We start from the raw sequence: 26417 nt of genomic DNA, 5'->3' as shown, positions 1-26417 counted from the left end.
AGCCCCCGCTCACCTCCGCCGGGCAGAGACCCGCCGCGGGCTGCCCACCCCGCAGCAGCACCCGCTCTCCCGCGGAGGCCGGCAGGACGCCCCGCTCCTCCGGGGCGAGGGCCGGGCCGCGCCGCGCCGCTCCCACCAGGGTTCCCGCTCCCTCTCCCGCACTTGTTGCCCCCGCAGGGCGGCCCAGCCCGGCGTCCGCAGCAGGCCCGGCCCCGCGGAGAGCCCCCCGGCGTCGCGGCCGAGAGGGGGGGGGGCGGGGAGGTGCGGCCGCCGCCCTGCCCGGCGGCCCTCCCGCCGCCGCCGGCTGAGGGGAGGCTGAGCCGCCCGGCGCCGCGGCGGGGCAGGGAAGTTACTCACCGCCGCCGGCTCCGCGCCGCGCTCTCCTCAGCCGCCGCCGCGCCCCTCAGCCAAGCCGGCTGCGCCCGCCCGCTCCGCCCGGCGGGAGGCAAACTCCGGGCAGCACTTGGCGGAGCGCGTCTCCGCCGGGCCGGGCCGGGCCGGGCCGGTGCTCCCGCCTCCGCCCCCCGCCGCGGGCAGCGGCGCGGCCCAAGTGACAGCCGCGCTCCGCCACTCCGGCGGCAGCCCGGGGCGCGGGGCCGGGCGGCGGGGCGCGCCGCAGCCTATGGGAGCGGGGCCGGGGCGGGCCGTGGCAGAGCCCCGGGCCGGGGTGTCCCCGCCACTCGCCTGATCGCAGCTGGCCGCGCGGCACCGGGGGCGGTGGGGGGGCGCGGGCGGGGCCGGGGCGGAGGAGGGGCCGGCCAGGGAGCTGCCCCGCGCGGCGCCCGGTCCTGCGACTTGTCCCCGCCCGCCCGGCCCTGCGGCCTTGCTAGGGGGCAAACCCCGGGGGGCTCTGCCGCTGACGGGAGGCGGCAGCCCCGCTCCCGCCCCCCTGATGCTGCCGCCGAACCCACTCCCGCCCGCCCCCACTCCGGCACGGGAGAGCGAGCGGTGACCGCCGACGCCCCCTTCCCCCGGCGCGGAGCCCGCAGCGCGCCCGCCGCTGGGGCGGAGGTTTATGGTGGGTCCCGCCGGCATGCAGCGGGGCCCACCGGGCCGGCTGTTGCCCCCGCTTTCCCCTCGGGGTGGGGGGGGGGGACCGGGCGCGGCTGCCGGTGGCCGCAGGTGCCCGGCGGGGTGTGGCGGCGGCCTGGCTCGCACCGCCCCGGCTCCTCCCCGCGGGGTCCTCGCCGTCCTCTGCGCCTGCCCCCCCCGCCGCTCCGCCCCGCCCCGCGCCGGGCCGTGAGCGGGACATGGCGCCGGCTTTCGCCTGAGGAGCCGGGCCGCAGGGGGGGAGAGCGGGTGCCGCCACCCGCCCTCGCTGCGCCGCCATGGAGGAGGACCCGGAGCTGGAGAGGTGAGGGGCGGGTGGCGGCGGCGGGTGCGCGGCTGAGCAGCCCCGGAGCTTACGGCCTCGGCGGGGCCTCTCTGCCGCACAGGGCCCGGCGCCGCTTTCTGCCCCGCCAGGCGCGGGCAGCCTTGGTCTGAGGCTGCCTGGGACGGGCCCCCGGGGTCTGCGGAGCGGGGGTCGGGCTGTGGGGCCCTGCCCGGGCGGCCGGGGCCCAGCGCTGCGCGTCGGTGTGCGCCGGAGCGGGCTGCGGCCGTGGGACGGCCCCTCCCGGGGCTGGGCCTCGGCGCTGGGGCGGGAGGCGGCGGGTGTTCCGCGGTGGAGAGGAGAGCCCCGAGCCCGGCCCGGCTGAGCCCGGCGCCGGCTGAGCCCGGCCTGGCCCGCTCTCCGCCCCTCCGGCTGCCGTGAGTGCGCGTCCCGAGGGTTGCGCAGCCCGCAGCTGGTTTGTGCGCGGTCCCTGGGACAAAACTTTGGAGCCCTCGCTGAGAGTGTTGTAATAGAAGATAAATATTCCGACATAATAGGAAAACCCAGTACTTAAAAAAAAAAAAAAAAAAAAAAATTGACTGTTCTTGTGATGCGTGTAGGTACCGTTTAGAAACAGGGTTGAAAAGTGTTGGGGGACCCATCTATCATCGGTTATAATTTGGTGATTAGGTGTACTTGGTAAACATAAAAAACCCTAAAACTTCGGTTCTTACAAATTTCAGTTTTCAGTGTTGGAGATGTGCTAGTTGACTAATTGTTAAAATTGCACAGTTCCTTGTGTGGAATAATACAAATGCTTGTCAGTTACTTTGTCACAAAATAAAATTGCTTTCTACTTCGGGTTTCGTTGGGATGAGAGGGTTCATCTCGCTGTGCATACAGAGTTGTAGTGTTCCCAAGCAAACATTGAGGATTAAAATGCAGGTTTCTATATCTGGATATTCAGTCATAGTAGGCCTCTTGCTTTAGGAATAGCCTTTAGGCATTTATATATAAACACTTCAGGTGTTTATATCACAAATTTTTGGGTCAATAATCCTATTTGTAGTTTCTGGATTTATTTTTTTTTTTTGCAATCTTCTTTGTGAGTAATTCACTTTTCTTATGGATGTTTAAAAAAACTGTTACAGTGAAGTGATGACCAGAAGCTTTCTGAACTGTTCTTGTGGTTCTCTCCCTTTATTTTTAAGAAACTGTGTCTGATAGCGCTTATAGAAAATACCTTGTTTATGTTTGTATCTGGCAAGTATTTTAAATGAAACAAAAGCAATAGCTGTGAGGTGGTAGAAAGGCTAGAGAGCATAATGCTTTCTAAGAGGCCTTTAATTCTTGCTAAGCTACTTCTGCTCTCAGATCATCAGTTTAATAATTAAAGCTTCTTTCTATGTATGAATGAATGTTATTTTTACTAGTGCTGTTCCAAACTTAAACCTTTTTCATTCATAGCAGGTTGAAACCATGTCACTGTTCTTCCGTACTGTCTTGTCTTCTGGGTGCCATTGCAGTGCTGGGGACTTGGGTCCTCCAGGCAGTTCAGGGCATAGTTGCTCACTCACCAGCTACCACTGACTGCTCCACAGTCTCCTTCTGATGGTCTCCTTCCCAGGAACCAGATTCAAAGTTGTATCCCGCCTCATAGCTTCAATCTGACTTGGGATTTGCTGTTCCTTTTCTGTGGCGGCATGGTGGGTGATGAGGATGAAGCTCAGTATAACTTACTGAGCAGTACACGGGAGGGTTTAGCTGTTCGGTGTCTTCAGTCCATGTTACTGTTCACCTCCGTATGTGTTTAATCAGTTCTGAACAAGTTATAAGCACAATATAGTGTACTTGCCGATTATCACTTTCTGGGTGTCCTGGATCGTTAGTTACTTTTTCATACCCTCAGCTTTCATAACAGCTCACTTTGCTAGTAGCACCGTGAATTCACTTCACACTAGATGCATTTAGATGTCATAGTTGGGTATTTCGTACTCTAAATATGCTTCCCTGTACAGTCTTCAAGAGTCTAATACAGACCTTTCTTTGTCCTTTGGTTTATAGACATTACTCAGTTTCATACTGAATGACCTGTTGATCATACTCTTCTGTGAGTAGTACAGTCATGGTAGTTAAGGTTTATAACTTTTAGGCTCTTTATAATACCACTTGAGCATAAAAATCATGGCATTTCTGTTCTGTAGCCACACTATTAACTATATTAGGTAGATTTTTAGTGTTTAAAAATGGGTTTATTTAGAATATTTTCAGTATTCTGTCTCTGAATTCAGGCTTGTCTTGCAACACACACGTCTTAAATAACAGCTTAAGGTTTTTATATGTATAGGTTTTATTTACCACGGGGGAAGAAGAAGTGTTAACTATTTTTGTGCATGTTTTTTCGGGTCTGAAGTGAATTTTGTGTCCCAGCATTCCAAACAGTGATCTGTTAAGATGAGTTAGTCGTCCTATTTTTTTTTTATTATCTAAGGAGATGTTTCTTCATCTTGCTTGTTCTATTTCGTCCTTACTGCCCCATTTTCCTGCTATTATTTTTCAGTTTTACTGTGTCTGACTCTTGCTTGACCTTGCAGTTGATGTTTTCCTCACTTTAATAGGAAGTGATAGTCGCTACCAAAGCTGAATACTAACTCACAAGTTACCATGTGACTGTTGTGTACTCTGAATTTTAAAACTCTAAAAGCTGTAAATATCACAGGTGTGTAAAATAGTAATATTTGCTACATTCTACTGAATTATTTTCTCTGCTCCATCTCACCCAGTAACCTTTGTTGGAAGTATGAACTGATTTTTTTTTTTTCCTGTGAACTTGCTGGTACATCACTGAAGACCCAGAGTCTTGAGTTACAGTGTGATTCTAAGAAAATTGTAGGCTAAATTCTGTTAATATATAATTAATGGTATTGTGAAGTTATGCCCCAAAAATGAGTCAAAAAAAAAAAAAAGGGTTACAAATCAGCTACTAGGAACTGTTTAGTTTGTTTCCCATGCAAGCAGGTGTATGTGTTTTTCCTGGTTTATTTCAACTAAATATCCTTTGGGATATTACAGAGGTCACCATTTTCATCACTACCTAAAAAAAAAAATCTTTCTTTCCCCTCTACTTCCTAAATTGTTGTCATGGTTCTGTGTGTTTGAGCACAGAAAATATGTCATTTCGCTGCAAATACAAAGGAAGTGGCTTTGTTATACTGTGTGTCCAAATCCTTCTGTCATCTGTTCTCTTTGAACAGCTGTAAGTATTTCACAACCTTGGATACCATACCTTATTCAAAGTGCCTACCAAGCTTGTTTGGAGCATCATTTACTTGGAATTACGTGTTTCCTAAGGAAACGCTGCTCTGAATCACAAGGAATGCTAGAACTCTGTAACAAGAGGTCTGGGGTTGAGTTGAGAGTCAGTATCTAGTATTTTTGCTGCACAGGCATCCCAAGTACACTTTTTAACAAGTAAGCTTTGTGCCGTGGAGAAATTAATTGATATTCTTCCTACTATTTTTAAGAGTTAAAATTGAAGTGTCAGGATTCAGTATGCCATTCTTTCGCATATTCATGGCAAAAAAAAAGTGGTCTGCAAGCTAAAAGTGATGTTTGAAATGTTGTGGTATGTTCACTACTCAAGCTGGTGACAATATTAGCACAGAAATGTTCTAAAAATAGCACTCATGGGACTGACATAGAATATTTAAATAAGTATAAAACCTGATTGACAAAGAGTGAGAGCATTCACATACCTGATGTGGAGTGTCTTTGCCTTTGAACAAACGTTAGGAAGTTTTGTACCTTTTTTTCATTCTTGCTCTTAATGTTGTGGCTTAGGTTTTATTCTTGACATTCCTTTTCATCAGTTTTCTTAGTAAGTGTGAGCAGATAGGACAAACCAGCTCACAGGAGTTAATTATAAATAACACTGGCCTTCATTACCATTCCTTTATTGTAGAAGGCAGTATCTTCAGCCCTTTACTTGACTGAAGGTCTTGATATTAATTATTCATATATAATCAGAATACCAACGTCCACCTCTGTTTCTAATCCCATGCATAGTTAAAAATAAGTTGTATAGTCAGCATAAACCTATGCTGAGAAAACTGATTAAAAAAACCTGCTATTTTTTTTCCTGGGCTTGCAGCTTGCTGTCAGGACCTACAGTGCCTCAGGAGCGTGATTTTGGGGATCACAGTAGCTGAGCAGCCTGGCCTTTGAGCTTGAATAGTAGAGGTACAGACTGCATGCAGTTATTAATGATGTGAAGGTCTTTTATGAAGATGTTTGATAAAGATACTCCTTTGCTGACTCTGGGAGATGTTGAGTATGAACGCTGCCCTCCTCCTCCAGGTCTGTGCACTTCTGTAGCCGACTGCATGCTGTGAAGCAACTCCAGTAGATATGTTTTCATTAGAGTTCTCATTGGGATCTTTAATGAGGTGATGGCATGAGTGGAGACGGCAGTTTGTTAGGTTATGAGCTGACAGCTCCCAGGCACACCCACAGAGGACTGAAGGGGGACCATGGTGGATGGGGGAACTCAAATAGTGCCCAGCCCTGGCTTCTCCCAAGCCCATCCCAGGAGCCACCAGCCCAGCGGAGGTTCATCTCCTTGAGCCCAGAGGAGCAGGGGTGCACAGTGGCAGGTGGGAGCCCACAGAGACTCAGAGGAATGACCATATTCTCTGGGCCCCTGCCGGGGCGGTCCCAGGAGGCAGCCTCTGCCTCCAGGTGTGACACCGGTCAAGATGAGTCAATGCTAGAGTGCCTGTGGGATGTAAGGGTGTTGCTGCCTGGGGGTATCGGATGCAGGGGACGAGACTTGAGGTTGTGTAAGGCTTATTATGGGATGAATAGGGGAGGAACCAAAGGCGGGGAAAGAAATAGGTTCAGGTGATCTGGGGAGAAGCAAGAGTGGGAAAATAGAGGAATAAGGGGATAAAAAGATCTGGTCGTGTGTGAGTAGGCTGCTGGTTGGTACACTTGTCTGACTGAACCCTGTGCCTGATCAGTGCAGTCTGTCCTGTCGTCCTGTTAAATTCTTTTCTAACTCTTTCTTGGGTGAGTGACTCTGAGGGGAGATGGTGTACATCTCAGGGCTAGCAACTAGAGTCAAACCGTGTGTTGGAGGGACCACGTGTCCATGGTGCCAGCAACTGGAACAAGTGCAGGTCTGGATGCCAGCAGTTGGGCTGGGATCTTGGATTGGAGGGCTGGGTGCCAGCAACTGGGAACGCTTCATGGAGTCAGTAAAACCGAGTGTCAGCCACTGGAGCGGGGTTGGGGACCTATTTATCTGTGCTGCAGTACTGGAGAAATTGTGTGGCTGCTAGTGAAGGTCAAGCTGGATCTGGTGGTGAGCGGGTAAATAAGGTGGGAGCTGGGAGGTGAGCATGTATCTCTTGAGAGCAAGACCTTGGGAGGAGCTAGCTGTTGGAGACACTGGGGAGTCCTGGCCAGCAGAGACTGTAGGGTCAGAGGGTCTCCACAGGCAAGACATATATGTGTGCCTGTATGTCTCTACAGGTAAGACTGCAGTGGGGTTGGGTACTGGGGGACTAAGGAGTCCCAGCCAGCTCTGTGTGACCGACAGTACCAGCAGTGCAGTTGGGCTGAAGCCTTGGGGGCTCCTACACCCAGCCAGAGAGAAGAGCAGGATGAAGCTGTTGGTGTGAGCGAGAAGAGCAGGATGAAGCTGTTGGTGTGAGCGAGAAGAGCAGGATGAAGCTGTTGGTGTGAGCGAGAAGAGCAGGATGAAGCTGTTGGTGTGAGCGAGAAGAGCAGGATGAAGCTGTTGGTGTGAGCGAGAAGAGCAGGATGAAGCTGTTGGTGTGAGCGAGAAGAGCAGGATGAAGCTGTTGGTGTGAGCGCTCTGTGTGTCTGTCTGTGATCGATGTGGCTAGTGGTGTATACTTTTGTGGTGTGTGCGTCTGCCTGCTGGGAGTAGTTTTTCAACCTTGCTACTGATTAGACCTGGGCATGGAGCTGTGGCTGCTTAGCCTCTCAGCTGTCGAATCCAGCACGATACGTCCTCTCCTAAGAGAGTGGTGTATAATTACAAACACTGGGTGGTCTCTGTAATGACATGGTGTTTTCATTGCCTGTAACTGTATCAGGCATACCTCTTTATTACCAATTATTCATTTTTTGTTCTGTTTGATCTTTTGGAAAAAATTACGAAGCTCTTTCCCTGAGTGAGGAATAGAAAATACTTCTGGTTTTGCCTGAATTCAGAGTCTTTAACGTTCTCCCACTTTTGGCACATGTGTTTGTGATGCAAGTTGTTAGGATTTATGCAACGGGAGCTTTGCCTGTAACCTTGGAATATTAGAAGAAAAAGTCTAATCCCTCAGAAGTGTAAATAGGTCTTGGACCATAGTCTTGAAGATAAAAACATCACTACTTATACCTTCACATTACTGTAATTCTGCAGCTAAGCTTGATTGCTCAAAAAGGATTACCACAGCAAGTTTTAAGTGGTGCTTGCTATAAAAGAAGCCAGAATGATGATGGTGTTCTTAAATGTACCCCTGTTCCTAATTTTCCCTCCTGTCAGTCCCCTGGTGTTTGGGTGGTTCTCATGTGAAAGTTGCATGCTGCATTCCCTTTGCTCATGCCGCTGCTCTTGGAGTTGAAGCTGTCAGCCACAGAACTGTTTGGATTGTAACTAAGATGTAAAAATGAAGAGAGTGAGGAATGCAGAATCCCAAGAGGCTCTAAAAGCAAATGTAAAAACCTTGTCTGCATAGCTTTTAAGCTTTTGGCTTACTTGTGTAGAGGATATAAGTTCAGTGAGTGGAAACACATTATTTCAAAGAGGATCTGAGCATTTTTTTCATTTGTTTGTGTGTCGTGGTTTGAGCTCAGAGGGCACTCAGAGCTCACTCCCCCGTTCCCCCTCAGGACTGGGAAGGAGAAAATAAAGTTAAAGGCTCAAGAATCATGATGAATACAGGGAGGGATGATCCACCTGTTACGGTCACAAGCAAAAGACAGACTAATTAGGGAAAAGAACATAAATTTAATTCAGACGCTAACAGCAGCATCTAACAGACAGAGTAGGACAGTGAGAAGCATTATCACATCTTAAAAACACCTTCCCCCCACCCCTCCCTTCTTCCTGGGCTCAGCTCTGCTCCTGATATCTCTACCTCCTCCCCACCAGCAGTGCAGGGCGCAGGGGATGAGGGGTGTGATCAGTCCTGTCGTTTCTTTCTTCTCGGGGAGGGGAGGAGTCCTCACATCTTCTCGTGCTCCAGTGTGGTTCCCCTCTCACAGGAGACAGTCCTTCATGAACTTTCTCCAACATGAGTCCTTCCCACGGGCTGCAGTGTTTCCCTAACTGCTCTGGTGTGGGTTGCTCCCGTCTGTTGTAATCCTCCCAATGATGAACTACAACAGCAGGGGCTTTTTCCTACAGAGTCCCGGCCTTCTTCAGGCACAGCCACCTGCTCCGCTGTGGAGTCCTCCACAGGTCGGAATCTGCTCCACCATGGACCTCCGGGGACGGGGAGGTGGGGCAGCCCTGCCATCTCACCACAGCATCCTTTCTTCTACTGACCTTGGTGTTCACAAAGGTGTCCTCACAACTCCTCCTCACAACTCCAACTCCTTCTCCCACATTCCCCTTCTTAAATACATTATCGCAGAGGCGCAGCCACTCTCACTAACTGGCTTGGCCGTGGTGCAAAGTCAGGTACGACTTGGAGTAGAGGGAGCTTCAAGAAGCTTCTCACAGGTGTCCACCACTGTAGCCCCCTCCCCTGCTACCCAAAACCCCACCACACAAACCCAGCACGTTGTGCAAGTCAAAAGAGCCTTGTAAAGGTGCAGCGAATAAGAGTTATGTTGAAAGACCAATACTAGGAAACAGTGTTTGGTAAGAAAGGAAGTTGTCAACTTATAAGGCTACTAAGATGGATGCCAGATCAGTCGGATCTTTGATGTAACCAGAGGGAAAAAAAAGTCTCAAATACTTAATGGCTTATAATTCCTACCTAAGTTAATAGAATTGATGTCACCATATTAATTTATTGTGATGTTTCCCCTAAAACTGAATTGTAGCTGTTTAATATGTGTATGTGTGTGTGTTTTATTAGTGCTTTGTAGCTCAGATACTTTGGTTTATTATCTTAATTATAAAATAATGACAGATTTTATAATAATAATGACAGGCTTTTAATCTACCTCTTGGTCAGGTTTCTCAAAACAAAATCACCAAGTTTGGTAACTGTGATAAGTAAAAGTCAGACACTTTTTCCCCTCTTCCCCTTTTTCTGACATTGCTGTTTGAAGGCTCAGGATGAGCTTTTATAAAAGCCACATGTCCTGTTGTCATCACTATAGACTAGCTCAGGCTGCTCAGACAGCAGATTTTGGGTCTGGAGAAAAAATAAATTTTGCATAATTTCATGGAGACTGTGTATGCAACATCTCCCACTTTCCAATGGTAGAACCTGTGTTTCTTACCCTTTTTTTTTGTTCTCGGCGAGGAGCCATCCCACATACCCCACTGCTCCTAGCTGGGAAGACAGCAGTAGCTGGCAAGGTTGCTGATGCTGTACTTTGCATCTAGGTGTAGGTAACTTGAACAGCTGGGCAGATACTCAGTTTCTATGAATGCCACTGATACGACTGGATATGCAATGTCCTCCCAGTCCAATGTATGCTTAAAAAAGGATTTGAAGTACCCCAAGCCCAGCTGCTACTGAGGTCATACTAATAACCTTATATGAGAGAGAGACTTCTGTGAGGAACCTTAAACCAATGTGCCATTAGTAAGACTAGTGCACAGAGAAGCAATAGTACAATTTTTGGTATATTTCTCTACTGTTGGTTTCTGTGGAAGTCTTGGATGCTTTCCTTTGCAAAGCCCTTCAGATGCAAACTCTCAGAGGAGAAAGTTACCACCTGTGAATATTTGCATGTCTGTCTGGCACAGCTTTTGCTGGATGGAATGGTTTCCCCATGGAACAAAGGAATATGTATGTAAGTTGATCGAGGATTATTTATATGTGGTTTGAGAACTTGTGACTGATTCTGGAGGCTTGTTTAGGAATTTTTAGCTAAAGTGTTGCTTGCTGGGAATTACTATAAAATGAGGAAGTAGTTCTGTGATAGCTTGTTATAAGTAAAATATGAAAACTGTGTTCAAGCAGAACTGCAGAGTAACTGCAGAAAGAGTAACTACACCTTGGTTTGCATTACACTTGTACTCATTTAGCACCAATTTGTTTTCTGTTGCCAGGGAAAACCAAAGTGTGCCTAAAAGCAATACAGACAGAAGAAAAAGTGTGTCTGTGTTTATAAAATGTCACCAGCCTATCCTAACAGATGAATGAATCCATGATCACAAAAGTGAAGGGAGCTGGTAAAGCCTATGTTAAGACCATAACAAACTGAAGAAGGTTAGATCTAGACTGACAGATGTAGGCTGCTGTGTAACTGCATAACGGTTTCTCATTAGCTGCTGAAGGAAATTCTGTACTGCTTATTTTCATTCCCTGTTGTGCACATGCAGTGTATGCATTTAAAGTAAGACCTCTTGTGTTTTCTATGTAGACTTTAATAACCTACATGGTAACAAACCACTCTGTTAGATGTTTAGAGCACAGCATTAACTTGTTAGATCTTCACATGGACCTGCCATATAAATTGCTTGCTTTTCTTCTCAGACCTGTTTCTGCTATTGGATGATGACTCTTCACTTCTCTAGTCTCAGTTTTAGCTTGACAACAAAATTGATACTCAGCCTTTTTTTTAATCTGTAGCAAAACAGCAAAATCTTGCTATGCTGTTAATACCATGACGATGTGGTGGGACATGGCTTCCTTGAAGTATGAGTTGAAGTCTTGTTGGCAGTTACCTTTTTTGCAGTCTACACACACGCTTGTACTATCAAGGTGATGATTGTGTTGCGTATGTAGTCCCAACACTAGCAGCCATTCTGGCACATCATAGCTGGGAGACCTAAACAATAAATACCCTCTTTATTACCTCCTACCTTCAGTTCCTCAAGCCTTCAGTCCTACCCACGTCAGTGCTGTTAATGCTTAGCTTCATGTACTGGGTGTTAGGGACAGGTGCATAGCTTTACTTTTCTGTCTTGCAGTTATCTTTGGTTGACATATATAGTTGCTTACAGTTAACTAACCAAATTGTTAGTTTATGCATTCCATTTATATAATAAATGGCTTACACTAGCTATTCATTGGTTTTACCATTAACTTCAACCAAGTTTTATTTGAGATTGAAATTAATTCATGAAGAGAACCGAAAGACTTGACATTGCAGAAATTATCTATAATTTGCATAATTTACACTGACTTTTTATGTGAGCATAGTTATTTAACTGCTTTAGTGTTAGTCTGGTCAGTTTGTTCTAGAAGATGCTGGTAATGTAAAGGCTGGTCATTTTGGATGGTGGTGGATCATAGTCACAAAGATGAGCTCTTCCACTGTTACATAAAGCTAGTGCAGTTTGACAGCTAGTAGTTGCAGTGATTTTACTGTCATCTGACTGCTTGCTATTGTACTGGTGGTGTTTGTGCTCAAAATAGGTCTGCTGTGGTTGAAAGACTTTAGGAAGAACCCAAGTGAAGTGACAGCAGGGAAAAGGCTACCCAAGGTGAAGTGATAGGGACTGTGCTTTTCAGTGTATTACACCAGTTTTGCACACTTTATTTCTGCTCTTCAGTTAGTATTGCAATTGTTGTATTTGCAACAGCTTTAATTGTTTTTAATATGTCAAAATGTTTCTTGTAATCTTGGTGCACAGGAATCTGAATTATCTTAATAAGAAACTCAAGGTGATTATGGTAGCCTTTTATTGCTTAATTCATTGCAGTGAAGAAGCTCTCCATTTATGTAAGTGCATAAAGTGGCAAGTTCTTGTGTTCTGCAAATCATAACTTTTTCCTTTTCCTCATATTTAGGAAGGCTGTGGAAGAGTTACTTAAAGAGGCAAAACGTGGGAGAACCAGAGCTGAAACGATGGGAGCTATGGGTTGGTAAGTTGTGCCAAGAGGAAATGAATGTTATGACCAATGCCAAAATAAATTTTACATTTAATGTGTGACAGAAGCCTCTGCCTTTTAATTTGTCTTCATCCAGGTATTAATTTGTCTGGGCAAAAATTTGACTCCAGATAAGAAAGAAGTTCAAGTAAATTCCACCTGCATGAAATTGCTTGGCTGAATGTGTTGAAGTTAAAGCAATTGGAAGACTGAGAATAGCTTCTGTAATAATATTTCCTTATGATAGATAGAATTGCAAAGTTTGGATTGAAACCTCATCAGTCTTTAAAATACTGGGTAGCTTCAGTGCACACATATTGACATACTGGCCACATATTACTGGGTTAGATTCTGTTTAAGTTGAAAGAATTCATAGCCTGACAAAAAACCCTAAACCCTTAAACAATAAAAATAATAAATGATCCCCTAGTAGAGAATCCATGTGTAAATTGCAGCCAAAAATGAAGTCAAAGTATAATCCAATTTTGGAAGGAGGCATTTTTTAATACTAAAAAAAACCCCAAAACCCCAGGGGCTAATTTGTATTGCAAGTGGGAAAAGAATCAAAGTATTTAAATCTTAAGTGAAATACAGTATTAATTCTTCAATGCAATATTTCAGTTTTTACAGCTAGATTATCATGGAATGTAATGCATGTAATTGTAATTAAAGGAGTAATAACATGCTGAGGAGAGTCATTCATCTTAAAATAATGTATATGACTTTGATAAGAAGCTATTGGATCAAGGGATGTTCGCACAAGTAGTGCATCAGTTGACTGCGTTAAACTCATTTGTAGATAAGGTTTGGCTTCCTCTACCAACAGTAGTAAAAGATAAGCCTGTGCTGTTAATGAAGTTCTCGGCTGATTTCTTGGCTATGTTTCTTTTAGTAGCTCTGAAGAGATTAAAATAGTGTCTTGCTGAAAAAAGTTAATCCTTGATGTTTTCTAAACAAGTTTGGGGGTTTTTGTATATTTTACCCAGTATTTCTTCAGGGATGCAGTTTATACCCTTTATGTTAAAATAGTTAAATTGGTTTAATCCCCTAGAGTGGTTATAGCTGTACTAATACAGCATGGTTTTGCCCTGTCAGCCTTGCCAAATGGCCAGGTAAACCAGTGCAGATAATTAGCACTGTGAAGTGGTGCATGCATCTATTTACTGTGAATTTGCAAGTTAATTGCAGGTATGGAGACTGAAGAGTTCTGTTGGGAGATAACCATGTGCCCCTGTGCAACTTTGTTGCCGCTTGTGCAGTCTGGAGTATCTGCCAAGAGTGTGTATGGGCTTCTACTCCTGGCTCTGGCTACTCCTTATTCCTTGTCTGCAAAAGAGTAGTGGTCCTGCTCAGCTGGCTATGATGATCAGCTCAGGGTAATGCAGTTTGCTAAAGCCTGATGCCCAAGACCTGCCAGAGGACGGGATAGCCAAGGGTGAACTGTTCTTCAGAACAGCTGCAGATTCCAGTAGAGTGAAATAGTGTCTGGCTAGGCCAGGGTTGTGTTAAAGGTGTAGGAGAGGATTGTCAAAAAGACTTCAGGCAGAGGAAGACTGTTGACATAGGGATTGGCGTGGTGACATCCTGAACTGAGACTGTTGAAGTAAGGATCCTTTCAACTGCGGAGGAACATGAGAATAGCTATACTGGGTCAAACAAAGGATCCATCTCTGCCGTGCCCTGTCTCCATCAGTGGCCGATACCCAGTGCCTAGGAAATGGAGGAAGAAAAGTAGCAGTACTTCCTCAAGGTACTGTCCCAGCTTCAGGCAGTCTGCAGCTCAGGATATCGTGCACTCAGAGATTATTTTTTTGTATATGATGCTTCTCCAGAGATTTTCCCCTCTCTGAATTTATCCTTAGAGAGACTGGTAGTAATCCCATTTATCACAAATCTGATGCTTAGAGTTTGGCATAGGCTAGCATACAGCTGGTGTTTGTGGCTGTAAGGAAGGTATAAAGGCCCCCATAGGCAGAATCCCAATAAGTCTTCAGTGTCTAGTTCTGCAAGCTCAAGAGACAGAACAGCAGCTGGAAGCTGCCACTGCTCTCTTCCCTTTAATGTTTTTCATGCCCCATTGTGCTGTTCTGGTCCTTCTGAACTGGCCCAACAACTAGGTATTGCATATCTGTGTAGGAGATGAGATAACCAGTAAGCTATTTGGAAGGAAAGTTAACTATGCTTAGTTGACTTATCACACTCCAGCAAAATGCCATCAGATGTAACTTATGTTACAGTAAATCCTGAAAGGCTTTTAGAGATTAGATCCAAGACTGACATGTAACCTTGCAACTGTAAACTACTGAGAGGAAGGCAAGTCCAACTTGTATAAAAGCACAGTCTTAACAGGTAAAACGCAAAACCTTCCTTCCTTGCCAAACTCAAAATGCTTACAGGTGTGTTTCATGAGGACTTCTGGGATTTCCTCAGCCCTTTGTCAGAGGAGTCCTGGAGAAGAGATGCACAAACCCTGGAGACATCCTAGTGTAAGGCCATCAATCCTGCATTGGCACTGGATAGTTGAAGCAACTCGGCCTATGAAGAAAAGATTTGTTCTGCCATCTGTCTTTGGGTAAGGAGAAGCAGAGGCTGCTACTTGCTCATATTTCGCTGATTCCAGTTTATGTTGCTCTCCAGCAGCTGTTAAATACTGGGAAATACATTTCTGGAGTCAGTGGCATTTGACAGGAATTGGTTAAAGGGAGGCATGTGGGGAGGTGGCATTCCTGGGGAACTATATTGTACATACCGTTACAGAGGAGTAGTGTCTCCTGGTGTGTGTTGATGGCAGCCAAACCTTAGCCAGCAAGGCTCTGAACGCTGTTTTGGGACTGCTTTCAGGTTCAAGCCACTGCTCCAGTACTGTCCAGAGTGATTAATTCTCCATAGCTCAAGTGCACTTTTTGAAGAAGTTCCCCAAGCACCCCTACTTTAACTTTTTGCTGTCTCCTCATGTGAGATGGATAGTCGGCTGCTCTTTGAACCTAAATTTCAAGCATCCAAGATAGCATAGCTGACAGGTACAGAAAAAAATGTACCAAGCAGTCATCCTTTAGCCCACAGTCTCTGGTACAAAGACTCAGCCTTGAAATATGGCACAGTGTTGCTAGTATTTCCGCCAGTTTGGGAATGTTTTGTCAGTGTCACATTGTCTTGCAAGTTTGCTGTGGATGACATGAGTAGGTGCTGCAACCTATAAGGGTTAGATGGTAGTAGAAGAAAGGCTTGTCCCAAACAGGGAGGTTGGTGGCGATAGCAGGCAAGAGCTTCTGTGGAAAGGGACTGAAGGGACTGAGACTGGACATGCAGCAACTGTCAGTATTGCCAATGGGCTGCATGAGCTCTTGGTTGGTTAAGACTCCTAGCTCACTGGCCTCCGTGCTCGCAGGACTCAGATTGGTAGTATCTAGGTCCATGGCAAATTAATCCAAGAAATACTGGTTATTCATATTTGTAGATCTCATTATTGGCTCTTGAATATTGACTTGTTCCTTGAATGTCCTCAAGATTATTGCTCTTGGCACTGCAGTATTTCTAGTTCCTGCAATGCTCCTTTTGTATGTACTGTATGGCCATAGTGATTCTTGTTGGGGGTCTCCTACATCCCTATACCACATGATGTAGGTCCTGATGATGATGCATCTAGTTCAAGCAGTAGAGCTAATCACAAGTAAGAAAATGTGTGAGACAAGGGGAAGGGAGGATCCTCTTCTGAAGGTATCTTAATCACGAAAATGTTGAGCAAAAAAGAGCAGAATCTGTGGATGAATCTCAGCAATGCTGCTGTGATGCTGGAACTTCTGAAATGAGAAAAGACATCAGAGCAGTTGTCTAGAAGCTAACATTTCAAGGGCCAGTTGGATCCAGGATGGGGAGTTGTGGACAAATAGTGTAAGAACACTTGAAATGGTTAGATAAATTTATCCTTGATTCACCAGAGAGAACTGGACACAGATGGAATAGGGATTTTCCATCATGTGTCTAGGTGAAAGCAAGCTAAAAGCTCAGCTTTCCTTAAGTGTTTTTGTCGGTCCGATGTACATAATTCATAAGCTTCCTTATAGCAGTGGAGTTGGGTCCCACTCTAAGCGGTTCTTCTGCTTTAGTTGAGAAAGGCAGTTAAAATGTCACAAAAGCTACTGTGTGGAAAAGTTCTAGAGGCTTTTTTTTTTTTCTCTAATGTATGGGTCTGGTCTTCAGAGATGCTGGTAGCAAGTGAGATAAGGGTGAACTGAATGTAATCTTCTTGGCTCACTTGAAAAGCTTACCTAAAATAAGATATGGAAAACAGGGTATTTTGGGATGGTTATTCAGCTATACATTATAACAGCAGATGAAATTGCAAAAAGAAGATACATTTTGGAAGCATTAAATTATTTTTAACCCTATTTCTTGTAAAGCAATCCTAAAATTGCTTTCATTCCTATAGATAGCTTTCTGCTCAATATCAAATCTGTTAGAAGTACTCCAGAATACAAAATAAGATGAGGCAGTGTTTGAGGGCACCAGAACTGTGAAATGCTGTATTGCATCTTGTCTCTGAATGGGTGTTTCATGACTGTGCAGAAACACTGCAATGTGATTCCCCTACGTCTTTCATTTGAACATGGAGAGGAGGAGAAACAGGGTACAGACAGAGATTGCAAAGTAAATATGTTAAGATCTTGTGATCAGAGCACAGGTTTCCATCCAAAGTCCCGCCAGCTGTATTTAGCTGCCAAGACCATACATAAAAGCTTGCGGTGTCCTCCCTGGCTTCCTCTTTTGTGAGATCCCCTGTGAAAGGATAACAGCCTAGATTAGTTGATTTGCTTTTTTTTTTTTTTTTTTTTGCCTTCAGTCACTCTTCTGTTAAGTACTGTATTTTCCATGGCACTTTGGAAGTGGTAGAAATGTACTTGTAAGTTCATCCATACTGAACTTTGTTTCCTGGAAAGATGTGATTTACTCTGTATGCTGAGGCTGACTGTGCCAAGCCTGTTTGATATATCCAGTTACTCAGCAGAGAAAAGACTATGGTGCATGGCACTATACTCTTGGGTCTTAAATGCTGTCAACATGTTTTACTGATAAGAAGTTGTATGGTGCACTTTTGTGCTGAACCACACTGCTACAATTGATGAGAGGTGTTGGCTGGAAATTCTGTGTTATTGCACAGAAGTTGGCTTAAAATGTCAAAAGTGAAGATTTGACCTGTGTTCACAACAACTGATTTAATCTTATTTTCTTGCTCAAAATGCAATGTTGACTCTTTTTCATGGCACAGTGGAGAGGTTTTGGGGTGTGCAGGACTTATCTGTGGAGGGAGACAAGGTTCTCTGGGTAAGAATAGCTTGGGTTTAGCTTTATTGGAGCATGCAGTGGAGTGAATACATTGCTGCAGAACTGGAGTCCGTTTTGTAGAGAAGACTGCTCTAGAATTGCAGGTTGTGTGCTTGCTTTGGTCACGCCTGCAGCCCTGCTTCAGGCACACTTCAGTTTGGAACTTTAATGTTCTTTTAACATGTCTTTGGTTTTTGTTTGTTTAGAAGCTTTTATTAAAAAAAAAAAACCCCAAAATCTGTTCTGTGGCACTGTTTACTAGTCAGCAGTATTGCGTTCCACCTTGCATAGGCTGAGCTTGCCTCCCAGCCCTTCAGAACTTACATTGAAGGTAAAGCTGTCATTGGATTGAGCGTTGCAGGATCAGACCTAGAGCAAGCTAAAGGCTTGTCTTCAGGGAGGTCAGTTTTCTCACCATTAGAAATGATCTCAAAGATATCAGTGCATTAATACAGTTCACTTTTAATCTTCACAGTTCCATCTATACCATGGATATATGTAAACATTATGGGCTTGTGTGTGTGTAATGTAGCACGTGCCATACATCTCATTTCCTTTAAGACTTAAAAGCAGAATTTGCTTTGAAGTCTGAGGTCAATAAAGCTAAGGACTAATGTTTCTCTTCAGTGCCATAACTTACTGCTGCTCTGTGAAAGCCCAGTGGCTCACTTTTATCACTCTCTGATAGTGAACTAATGGCATTTCTTAGCTGACTCTGAAGCCCTGAACATCTCATCAGTTTTCATTCTTAGTAGAGCTCAGGCAGCACTCACAGTGCCAAAAACAAATAAATACTTCAGCAAGGTGAATTTATTTAGGGCAGATTGTCTCATTCTGGTGCTGTATATGTATTAGTGCTTAATCAATGCGTTAGCTCTGAAGAAAAAGCAAAAGGGAGGAAAAAATTGTGAAATAGTTTTTGCCTGGATGCAGCCTAGAGAAAGCTGCCCTCCTTGGTGGGAAATGTTGAGGTACGACAGTTTGATGCTGGCATAAGACATACCAAGGACTTAAATGTTGGCTGTTTTGTGTTATGCCTTGAGTATAACCGGTGCCATGGCATGTTCAGCACCATGTTCGTAGCTGATGTAGCTTGAAGTAGAAACCCTGTTCTACTGACATATGTTAGCCTTGTATTTTTACTCAGTAATACAGTTAATGGATAAATTCTGTCTCCCTAGTTTACAAAACAACTATACTAGATACAAATCCAGACTTTTTAAATTTTTTTTTTTTTTTTAAACAGGATTTGAGCAAAACAGTGTAGATTTATATGCAGAAAGCTTAGAAAGCTCTAAAACTAGCTATGGTATAGAAATGTGTCAAGAAATACCTAGCAGAAAATAAAACAGTGTGACTGTTTAGTGTATACTTCTAACATTACTCTCATGAGTTTTTTGAGGATTTAGGACAAGAACAAGTATCAGTAATGCTTAGTAAGCAGAGCTGAAGCAAAACACCATGGTAAATGCCATGTCGAGTTAAAAGTCATGAAGTATGCTAAATAATCAGACATGATCTTCATTACAATTTTCTTGTTGTTCTCATACCTCTGATTATTCAGAGATGTCAAAGGTTTTTAAATGGTCAGGGTAGAGTTTCCACACTTAAACAAAATATTCAGGTAGAATATGATCTTAATTATTGATCTTAGAATCTGATCCTGCAATGATCTTAGTGTTGTGGTGTTAGGATTCGTTGACTCCATAGTTGATTCAGTAAGTGGCACTGTGATCTCCAACAGCTCTGCTTTTTTAGAGTAATCCCGTAACTTCTCCATTAGCATGCAGACTCAAAAATGTTGTGAAGACAAACACCATGGTGGCTCCCACTATAAACAAAGTCTTCAGAGTGATTTCTGTTTACTGCAGGAATATATTCAAACTTGGTTCTTCTCATTCCATTATTTAAGAGATGATAAATCAGGAATAAGTGGAGTACAGCTGATGCCAGCAAGATCAAGGAAATGTACAGTACTTGTTTACTAAAACTAGCTGATAAATTATGTGCAAAAGTGTTAAGTTGAAAGAGGAGAAAGAAACAACGGAAAAGAATTGGATAAGTATACTTTGTGTTTAAGAAAAAGAAATAAAACATTTTGTTTAGTGGTTGCCAGATACAAGTTAAAATTGATATCCCTCATGTACATGTTTATTGCTACAGCTGTTTGCATTCTTCATGCAAGTGTATCTTTTACTTTCTGAATATCTCAGTTCGTTAGATAATGCTGACTTTAGAAGATTATGATCTCATAAACCATTCTGATTTGACTTAGAATATGTTACTAAATATTTAATTCCTGAATACCTAAGTTAAGCACCATCAACCTTAAAATATATTCTCATCCTCTGCTTCCCCCTGCACGCATTACCTTGTGAAAATCATGTGGATTTTTACTGTGCTGAAGTAGAATAATTTTCATCCTATAAAGAGTAAGATAAAAGGAGAACAGAGACAACCTTGAGCATATCTTTCTGTACTGAGAGTTTACACTAGGTGGCATGCAAGGAGAGCCAAAAGCACAAACCTGTCTTAAAATTATTGATGTTAAGATCTCAGACTTGTTTCAGGATGATTTTATCTTGTCTTTTGATCACTTTTAAATGTCTTTACAGGTTGAAATGTCCTCTTGCTGGTACAAATAAAAGATTTCTTATTAATACCATCAAAAACACGTTACCATCTCAAAAAGAACAAGACCAAGAACGTGAGCAAAGAGAAGACGGTAAGGAGCCTGAGCCAAACAAAAGCAGGAAAGAAGAAAAACCAAAGAAATGCAGAATTCACCCATATACACCCAGCTTTCAGTCCAGAAGGAGAGTCAGCTACTCTCCTCCAAGGCACCGAAACAGGAACCAGCACACAAAGGATAAGCATGAAGAGCGATCAAGCAAACGATGAGAAGAGAGTGATGAATATGTGTTTTGTTACAAGCCAGGAGTGTCATTAAATGTCAGGCTGCAGGGATGTCTCAGTTTTTCAGGAAAAGATGCTGTTCAGAATTGAATTTTGAACCGAGTTGCTTGTGTGAGAAGTAGCCTTGAGATAGCTTTAGAAAACTTTTCTTTGGGACCTGTAAGAGAAAAGCAAAGTGCAGCATAAATCTTTCAGTCATTTTAGAACAGACATTCCTTTCCCTTTGCTCCATTCCTCTCTCCCCTTCTGACTAAGCTTAGGGTCTTGGTGATGGAGCGTGTCACTGTCTGATAGAACTCATTTAGTCATGTCACTCTTTTGGAAATAAATTTAAATTAAGCAGAAATTTATTTATTGTGTAAAGTTGGCAGAACTTCTTTGCTGCTAACCATTAAAGAAGTTTTGTGTGTTTGAGTTAGTTTAGTTTTACAGAATCTAGAAGAAGAGAAAGCTGGTCAGTCCCTGGCCAAGCACACGCAATTTGTATAGAATATAAGAGTTTGCTTTCTTTAGTATAAAAAGAACAAATTTAAAATGGGCACCACTGGGTTTGCTTTCCAGAAGGAACTACCAGGAAATACTGATTTTGCTTGTTATTGTATATTCACAAACCTGTCATAGATAATAATATAACATTACCCCTAAAAAGCCATAACTGCAATAATTGTCTCTGTTTAGACTTCCCTCTGTAAGGAAGTAGTTTGAACAGTCTGTTGTCATGGTGCTTTCAAAACAAACCTTGAAGAAAAAATTATCATGTTCTCTGTCCACTGCTAGGAAGTTTCCAAGTAAATGTGTAACATTAGAAATGCAAAGGTGATCCTTAAAAACAGTCAAATGCTCACTTTGCAAGCCTGTGTGACAATTCCGTAGTGGTACAGTTCTTAAACTTGTGACTTGGAGCACATATAATACACATCGGCATATTCTACGTCTCACTTCTGTTTGTGTTACAATAACAAACTTCTGTGTGAAGTATTTTGTATTTCAGTATTCTCAAAAATAATTGTTTTGAACATAGGTTTCCGTTTTTAAGTGTGTTGACAATAAAATCAAATATGTTCATTAAAAGTGTTTTGTGGAATTAATGCTTTTCATGGGTTTCTTAACTGACATCGGCCTCTCCTGTAACGGGAAGGAGGATGGGCACGGCAGGGTCCGTCTGTGCTGTGTCAGGGCAAGAGTGCCATCTATAGGCTTAGCTATACCTCGTCTTGCTATGCTTACGTGCCTCTCTCGGAAAGATCATCGTGTTAGTTGGGAGATGGGGAGACCAAAGTGGGGATCTACTGTGGCCGAATCTTGATGCATGAGCTGGGAATTACTCTTCTGAGTAATGGGCAGGTAGTGAAGCAGGTGTTGAGCGGCAGCTGCCAGGGTCAGCGTATCCAACAAAGTGGGATACTTTTACATTTCTGCTGAGGAGTTGTGAATAGTTTCTCTTTTTCCTTGCAGGAACCGTAGCACTAGAATAGAAGTCGCAGCCTTTCAGAAAATTTCTGATTATTCAAGTGGGATCAATTAAAAAGTAGTATCTTTGGAGAACGTAGGACCATCTTTGGTTTAAATAAGCAGATGTTGTTTGCAGTTCTTATTTTGCTGGACACTTGTTATGTTCTCCTTTATAATCCTTTTTGGAAGGACAGCACGTATAATATTGGCCGGGCTCTGCTGCAGTCACAGGGAGGGAGGGAGGGAGGGATGGATGGATGGATGGATGGATGGATGGATGGATGGATGGATGGATGGGGCTTTGCAGCAGAGAATTCATCTCACCGTTGGTCAGGATTGGGACTGGAGATGTTCCACAGAACAAAGCTCTGAATTGCTGGTTTGGCTTGCAGTGATAATATGGTGTCCTGAGAGCTTTCCACATTCAGGCCTTCAAAAACCTCTTTAGGATAACTGCTGTTGTTGATTCTGCATTAATTTAAGCCAGGCTTTCAGGTAGGAAAAGTGATTAGAGTATGCTTTCAAAATCAGTCTTGATTGCTGATAGAGAGCACTTCCCTACCAGAAATGCTCAACTAGAGGATCTGATATAACCTAAACCAGATAGCTGGAGAAAGCTTGTCTTCATCAGTGGTGGTAGGTACAGATCTAATTCCACTTTTTTCTGACTTACGGAACGTATGTGAATTATTAATCTTTCATTGGTTGAATATGTATTTTAGTACTGTCTTTTGTAAGAGTACATCATAAAAACAAAAAACTGCTGCTCATTAACTGTTCTTAAGGCAAATCTTCACCTGCTGATCACTTTTTTTTTAATACAAAATTGGGTACATAAAGCCAGGTTTGTATTGTCTGCAGTTGCTCATACTATGCAGCACCAGCATCACATTTATAGGGTATCTTAAATATAGGATTTAAATTCTGAAACTTAAAGCTTGAACATGACTTTTCAAAATATGTTATTAACTGCTGTAACTCAGAACACTTGTTACTCGTAAAAGTGCCTAGTCCTTAAAATAAATAAACACATGAATAAATAAATAGTGTGTTCTTGGTCTCCACTTCCCATAGTAGTGCGTTGCAGCCTAGTTACTGACGTGGGAGGGCGATGCACCTTAGGCAGTGGTACTTCAGAGGTGTTTCTTGTTTATCTATGAGCTACTAATAATGTCTTTGTTAAGTTTCAGTGCACATTGTATGGATAACAGAGTTTATTCAGGTGAGGCTATTCTCTTGCCATAGCCACAAGAACTTGTTAATAAGACTTTATTATTATGTTGGACAGAAATCCTCCAAAATGTTCATTTTCATCACCTGATCCTGAATGTAGATCACAAAGCAATGTGAGAGAGAAGGAGAAAGCATTTTATGATTGGGCTTTATGAAATACTTTTTATTAGTTTTGACTGTCAGGGACGTAGTAATGTGCAGTTTTTACATTCATTGTACAGCCTCTTCTCTTTTGTAAATCCAATTTGAATTATTTACAATGAATCATGAATGTCCAAGCCCAACAGATTTCACGTGTGACATGGCTTAAAGGCAAAAATAGACCCTGTTTTTCAGACTGATCCAATCTAAAACAGAAGTTTCTTGAGATGCAGTTGTAAGAGCGTTCCTTAGTGATTATGAAATTTCTACAGAAAGCTAGTTAACAAAGGAGATGTAAATGTTTGTAGATCAATGGAATAATGTAGCAGGAGGGGGTTGCTTTTCCTGCACAAACAGAACTGGTTTTTGTGTGGTGGCTGCAAGTTGATCACTGGGAAGCATGCTGCTTCTCCTGCCCTATCAGAGCTCTCATTAATAATTATGTGTTTTCAGTTAATTAAACTGGAACACCACAAAAATAGACTTGCTTGGATAAGTAGCAAGAAAACATATTTGGATTGTGTTTGGAGAAGGATTTTATTCACTTATCAGTGGAGTCACTGATCCACCAAATCTTTATTCATGTGAGTGATCTTTGCACTTGCAAATAATCCTGTTGTAGCTCACCATCTATGAATGAAACTCTAGTCTGCATTAATATACACTCTTTGTTTTAGTAACTGTCAATAGGAAATAATCAAGAGTAAATGTTGAAGAGGGCATAGCTCCAATTAAAAAAAAAAAGCCTTAAAATTTTTGCAAACTACATATACCCTCATTTCCAGATACAATAGTCTTAAGACAGAAAAATCAAATACTTTTATGCCAAATATTTAGCAGCCTCTCAAAGTCTCAAATGAACACTGGGTGTATCTTCCTTATTTTTTTTACATTGGTTGAGTATTGCTTAGACTCTAAATTTACCAAATATGATTTTAGTAACTCTCAGGCCGTTACCCCCCACCTTATAAAGTGCTTCTAGAAGGCTGTATTGATACTGAATCTCAAAACATTGAATCTCCATCTGTATGCAACAAAAATAAACATTTGTTTGTAAGGGAAAGCAAGAATATGCTGTTTTTACAAAAAAATTGCTCTCATACAGTATTCACTGCTACCCAAAATGATGAGCCTTGTGTTACGATGGAGTGTTGAGCCAAATAGTTTAGGCTAAGGAACAGTGCAAGTGCTGAGCAGTTCTCCCAAGAGCATCCAATGTCTTTTATATTGTGATCGCATAGGGCTAACGGCACATACATTGTGTGGGAAGTGGCGTGGTGCCCTGGAGAGGGGATATAGTCATCTGTAATGTTGGTGTAGGTTTCTGGAAAAGAGTTTGGTTCCCCCTCTACAGCTTCCTCTTAGGCAGACTTTCTTGTTGCTCTGGATATGTCTGTGCCATAAGGAATAGGTTTTGCATCGTCATAAGCACTGTAGGTTTGTTTCTCACCCGCTTTCTGTCATCTTGGCTGCTCTGCAGATGGCCGTCAGCTTCCCAGGGTGGCTGTGACTGATAAGGTCCTGGGGTCTTGTGCAACCCCCTGGCCTCCAGACCCAGTAGGCACCACTGCACAAGCCTTGACTGTGGGTGTGGACATGGCCACCACAGCTTTGGCAGTGAGCAGGGCAGAACTGGGCTTAGTTTCTTCTCTGTAAATGGAGATTTGAGACGTAGGAATACCCAGCATAGATACACAGGGATGCTTTGAGAAAATAACATCACAGCCTCATGTTGATAACCTCAGGCCCTCCTCTGTATCGCCTGTGAAGCACCGTTACAGTCTGGAGTATGGTATGACAAACAGACTCATGTTCTGCTGTCTCAGTGTCATCGCAGGCTGGAACATGGTCACAAAAAGCATTACAGGGATATGACACTACAGTCATAAAGGCAAAAATCAAAACTTTGTCAGAAGGTGAAGGCAATAGCGTGTTTAGTGGTATGGATGAGAAGAGGCTCTCTAGGCCACAGTAAAAAAACAGTGTAGCTGAGGATTTAATTGGACTCTAAATCTCAAAGTACAACCCCAGAGACCTGACAGAGACTCTGCTATTGAGCAGAAAGGAAATCATGCTCTTCTCTGCCACCCTCCCACCCGCACTGGTTCATCTTTGTGTGGGAGGAACCGTGGCTACCCCATCTCGCCCAGTTCATGTTCCCTTGGGTGGCACACGCAGCACAGGGAGAGTCTTCCCTGCTCTCTCGTCAGTCTTGACCCGTCTCAGGTCTGTGCTGAGGTGGCAAAGATCCTTAATGTTTGCCAGCTTTAAGGCTGAAGGCACAAGGCCTGGAACTTGGTAGAGTTGACTGATGCTTGTCACAAACATATAGTAATTAGAATAATAAAGAAAAACTAACACATACTGTAGCCACTTAGTCATTAATCCTTTTAAATTGTATGGTTAGCATTTTTAGTAAAGTTCACCTTGTGGAGATCCTTCCTTGGTTTGTGCCTGCAGGGTTGCAGCTCCAGCAGATTGGCCACAGCAGGGCTCCAGCTTGGGGGAGTTCGATTTTGTCATGGAGAATGTGAAAGAGGAGCATGAACATAGGACCATGGTATGAAAGGGAGACTGCAGGGATGTGGCTTGGTGTTTGCTTGGGCAATCGGCAGCTGCAGTAGCCTTAGCGTGGTCTCACTTCTCCCTCCTGCCAAGCAGGAGCACACACATTCACCTCCAGCCAGGCACGTCCCTGGTCCTCTGTTCACCATGAAACCCACAGCCCAGGCAGATCGTTTGTGCTTTCCTGGGGCACACGGATAGGAATGGGGAAAGGCTGCAGAAAGTGCAACAGGAGCAATGTTACATGCAGCTTAATATGAATTGTGTAAATACGACCAAAGTGTGGTTTTGGAAAACGTGGGTGGACATTCTGCTTGAGACTCTGTGTCTTCTGAATTCTGCAGCTTTTCCTGGAAAGGAACTGCCTGTGTCTTTTAAAACATCCCACGAGGGATGAAAGTTTGCCCAACGCTAGTCATTCAAAATGTCTCAGAGAGAGAAAAATGCCAGCAACC

At 43.8% G+C, this 26417-nt stretch overlaps 2 protein-coding genes across 5 annotated transcripts in view; one reads left to right on the top strand and one right to left on the bottom strand.

Moving 5' to 3' along the window:
• Nucleotides 1–551, bottom strand: part of LNX2 (ligand of numb-protein X 2) — a 59938-nt gene extending 59387 nt beyond the window's left edge. For 3 of the 4 annotated variants that reach the window (XM_074815928.1, XM_074815933.1, XM_074815932.1), the window contains exon 1: nucleotides 358–551. The gene's annotated coding sequence lies outside the window, so the exon portion shown is untranslated. Of the gene's footprint in view, nucleotides 1–13; nucleotides 124–357 lie in introns of those variants that run through there. The other variant, XM_074815935.1, reaches the window with a different exon arrangement.
• A 646-nt stretch (nucleotides 552–1197) lies between these two features.
• Nucleotides 1198–21642, top strand: POLR1D (RNA polymerase I and III subunit D). Its single transcript, XM_074815926.1, has 3 exons — nucleotides 1198–1354; nucleotides 12253–12327; nucleotides 20271–21642. The coding sequence occupies exons 1-3, from the start codon at nucleotides 1329–1331 to the stop codon at nucleotides 20554–20556; spliced, it is 387 nt and encodes a 128-aa protein (XP_074672027.1). The 5' UTR covers nucleotides 1198–1328; the 3' UTR covers nucleotides 20557–21642.
• Nucleotides 21643–26417: the final 4775 nt, after the last annotated feature.

This window comes from Strix aluco, chromosome 2 (genome assembly GCF_031877795.1).
Source record: "Strix aluco isolate bStrAlu1 chromosome 2, bStrAlu1.hap1, whole genome shotgun sequence".
Taxonomy (NCBI): domain Eukaryota; kingdom Metazoa; phylum Chordata; class Aves; order Strigiformes; family Strigidae; genus Strix; species Strix aluco.
This window is presented reverse-complemented; position numbering and strand designations above follow the sequence as displayed.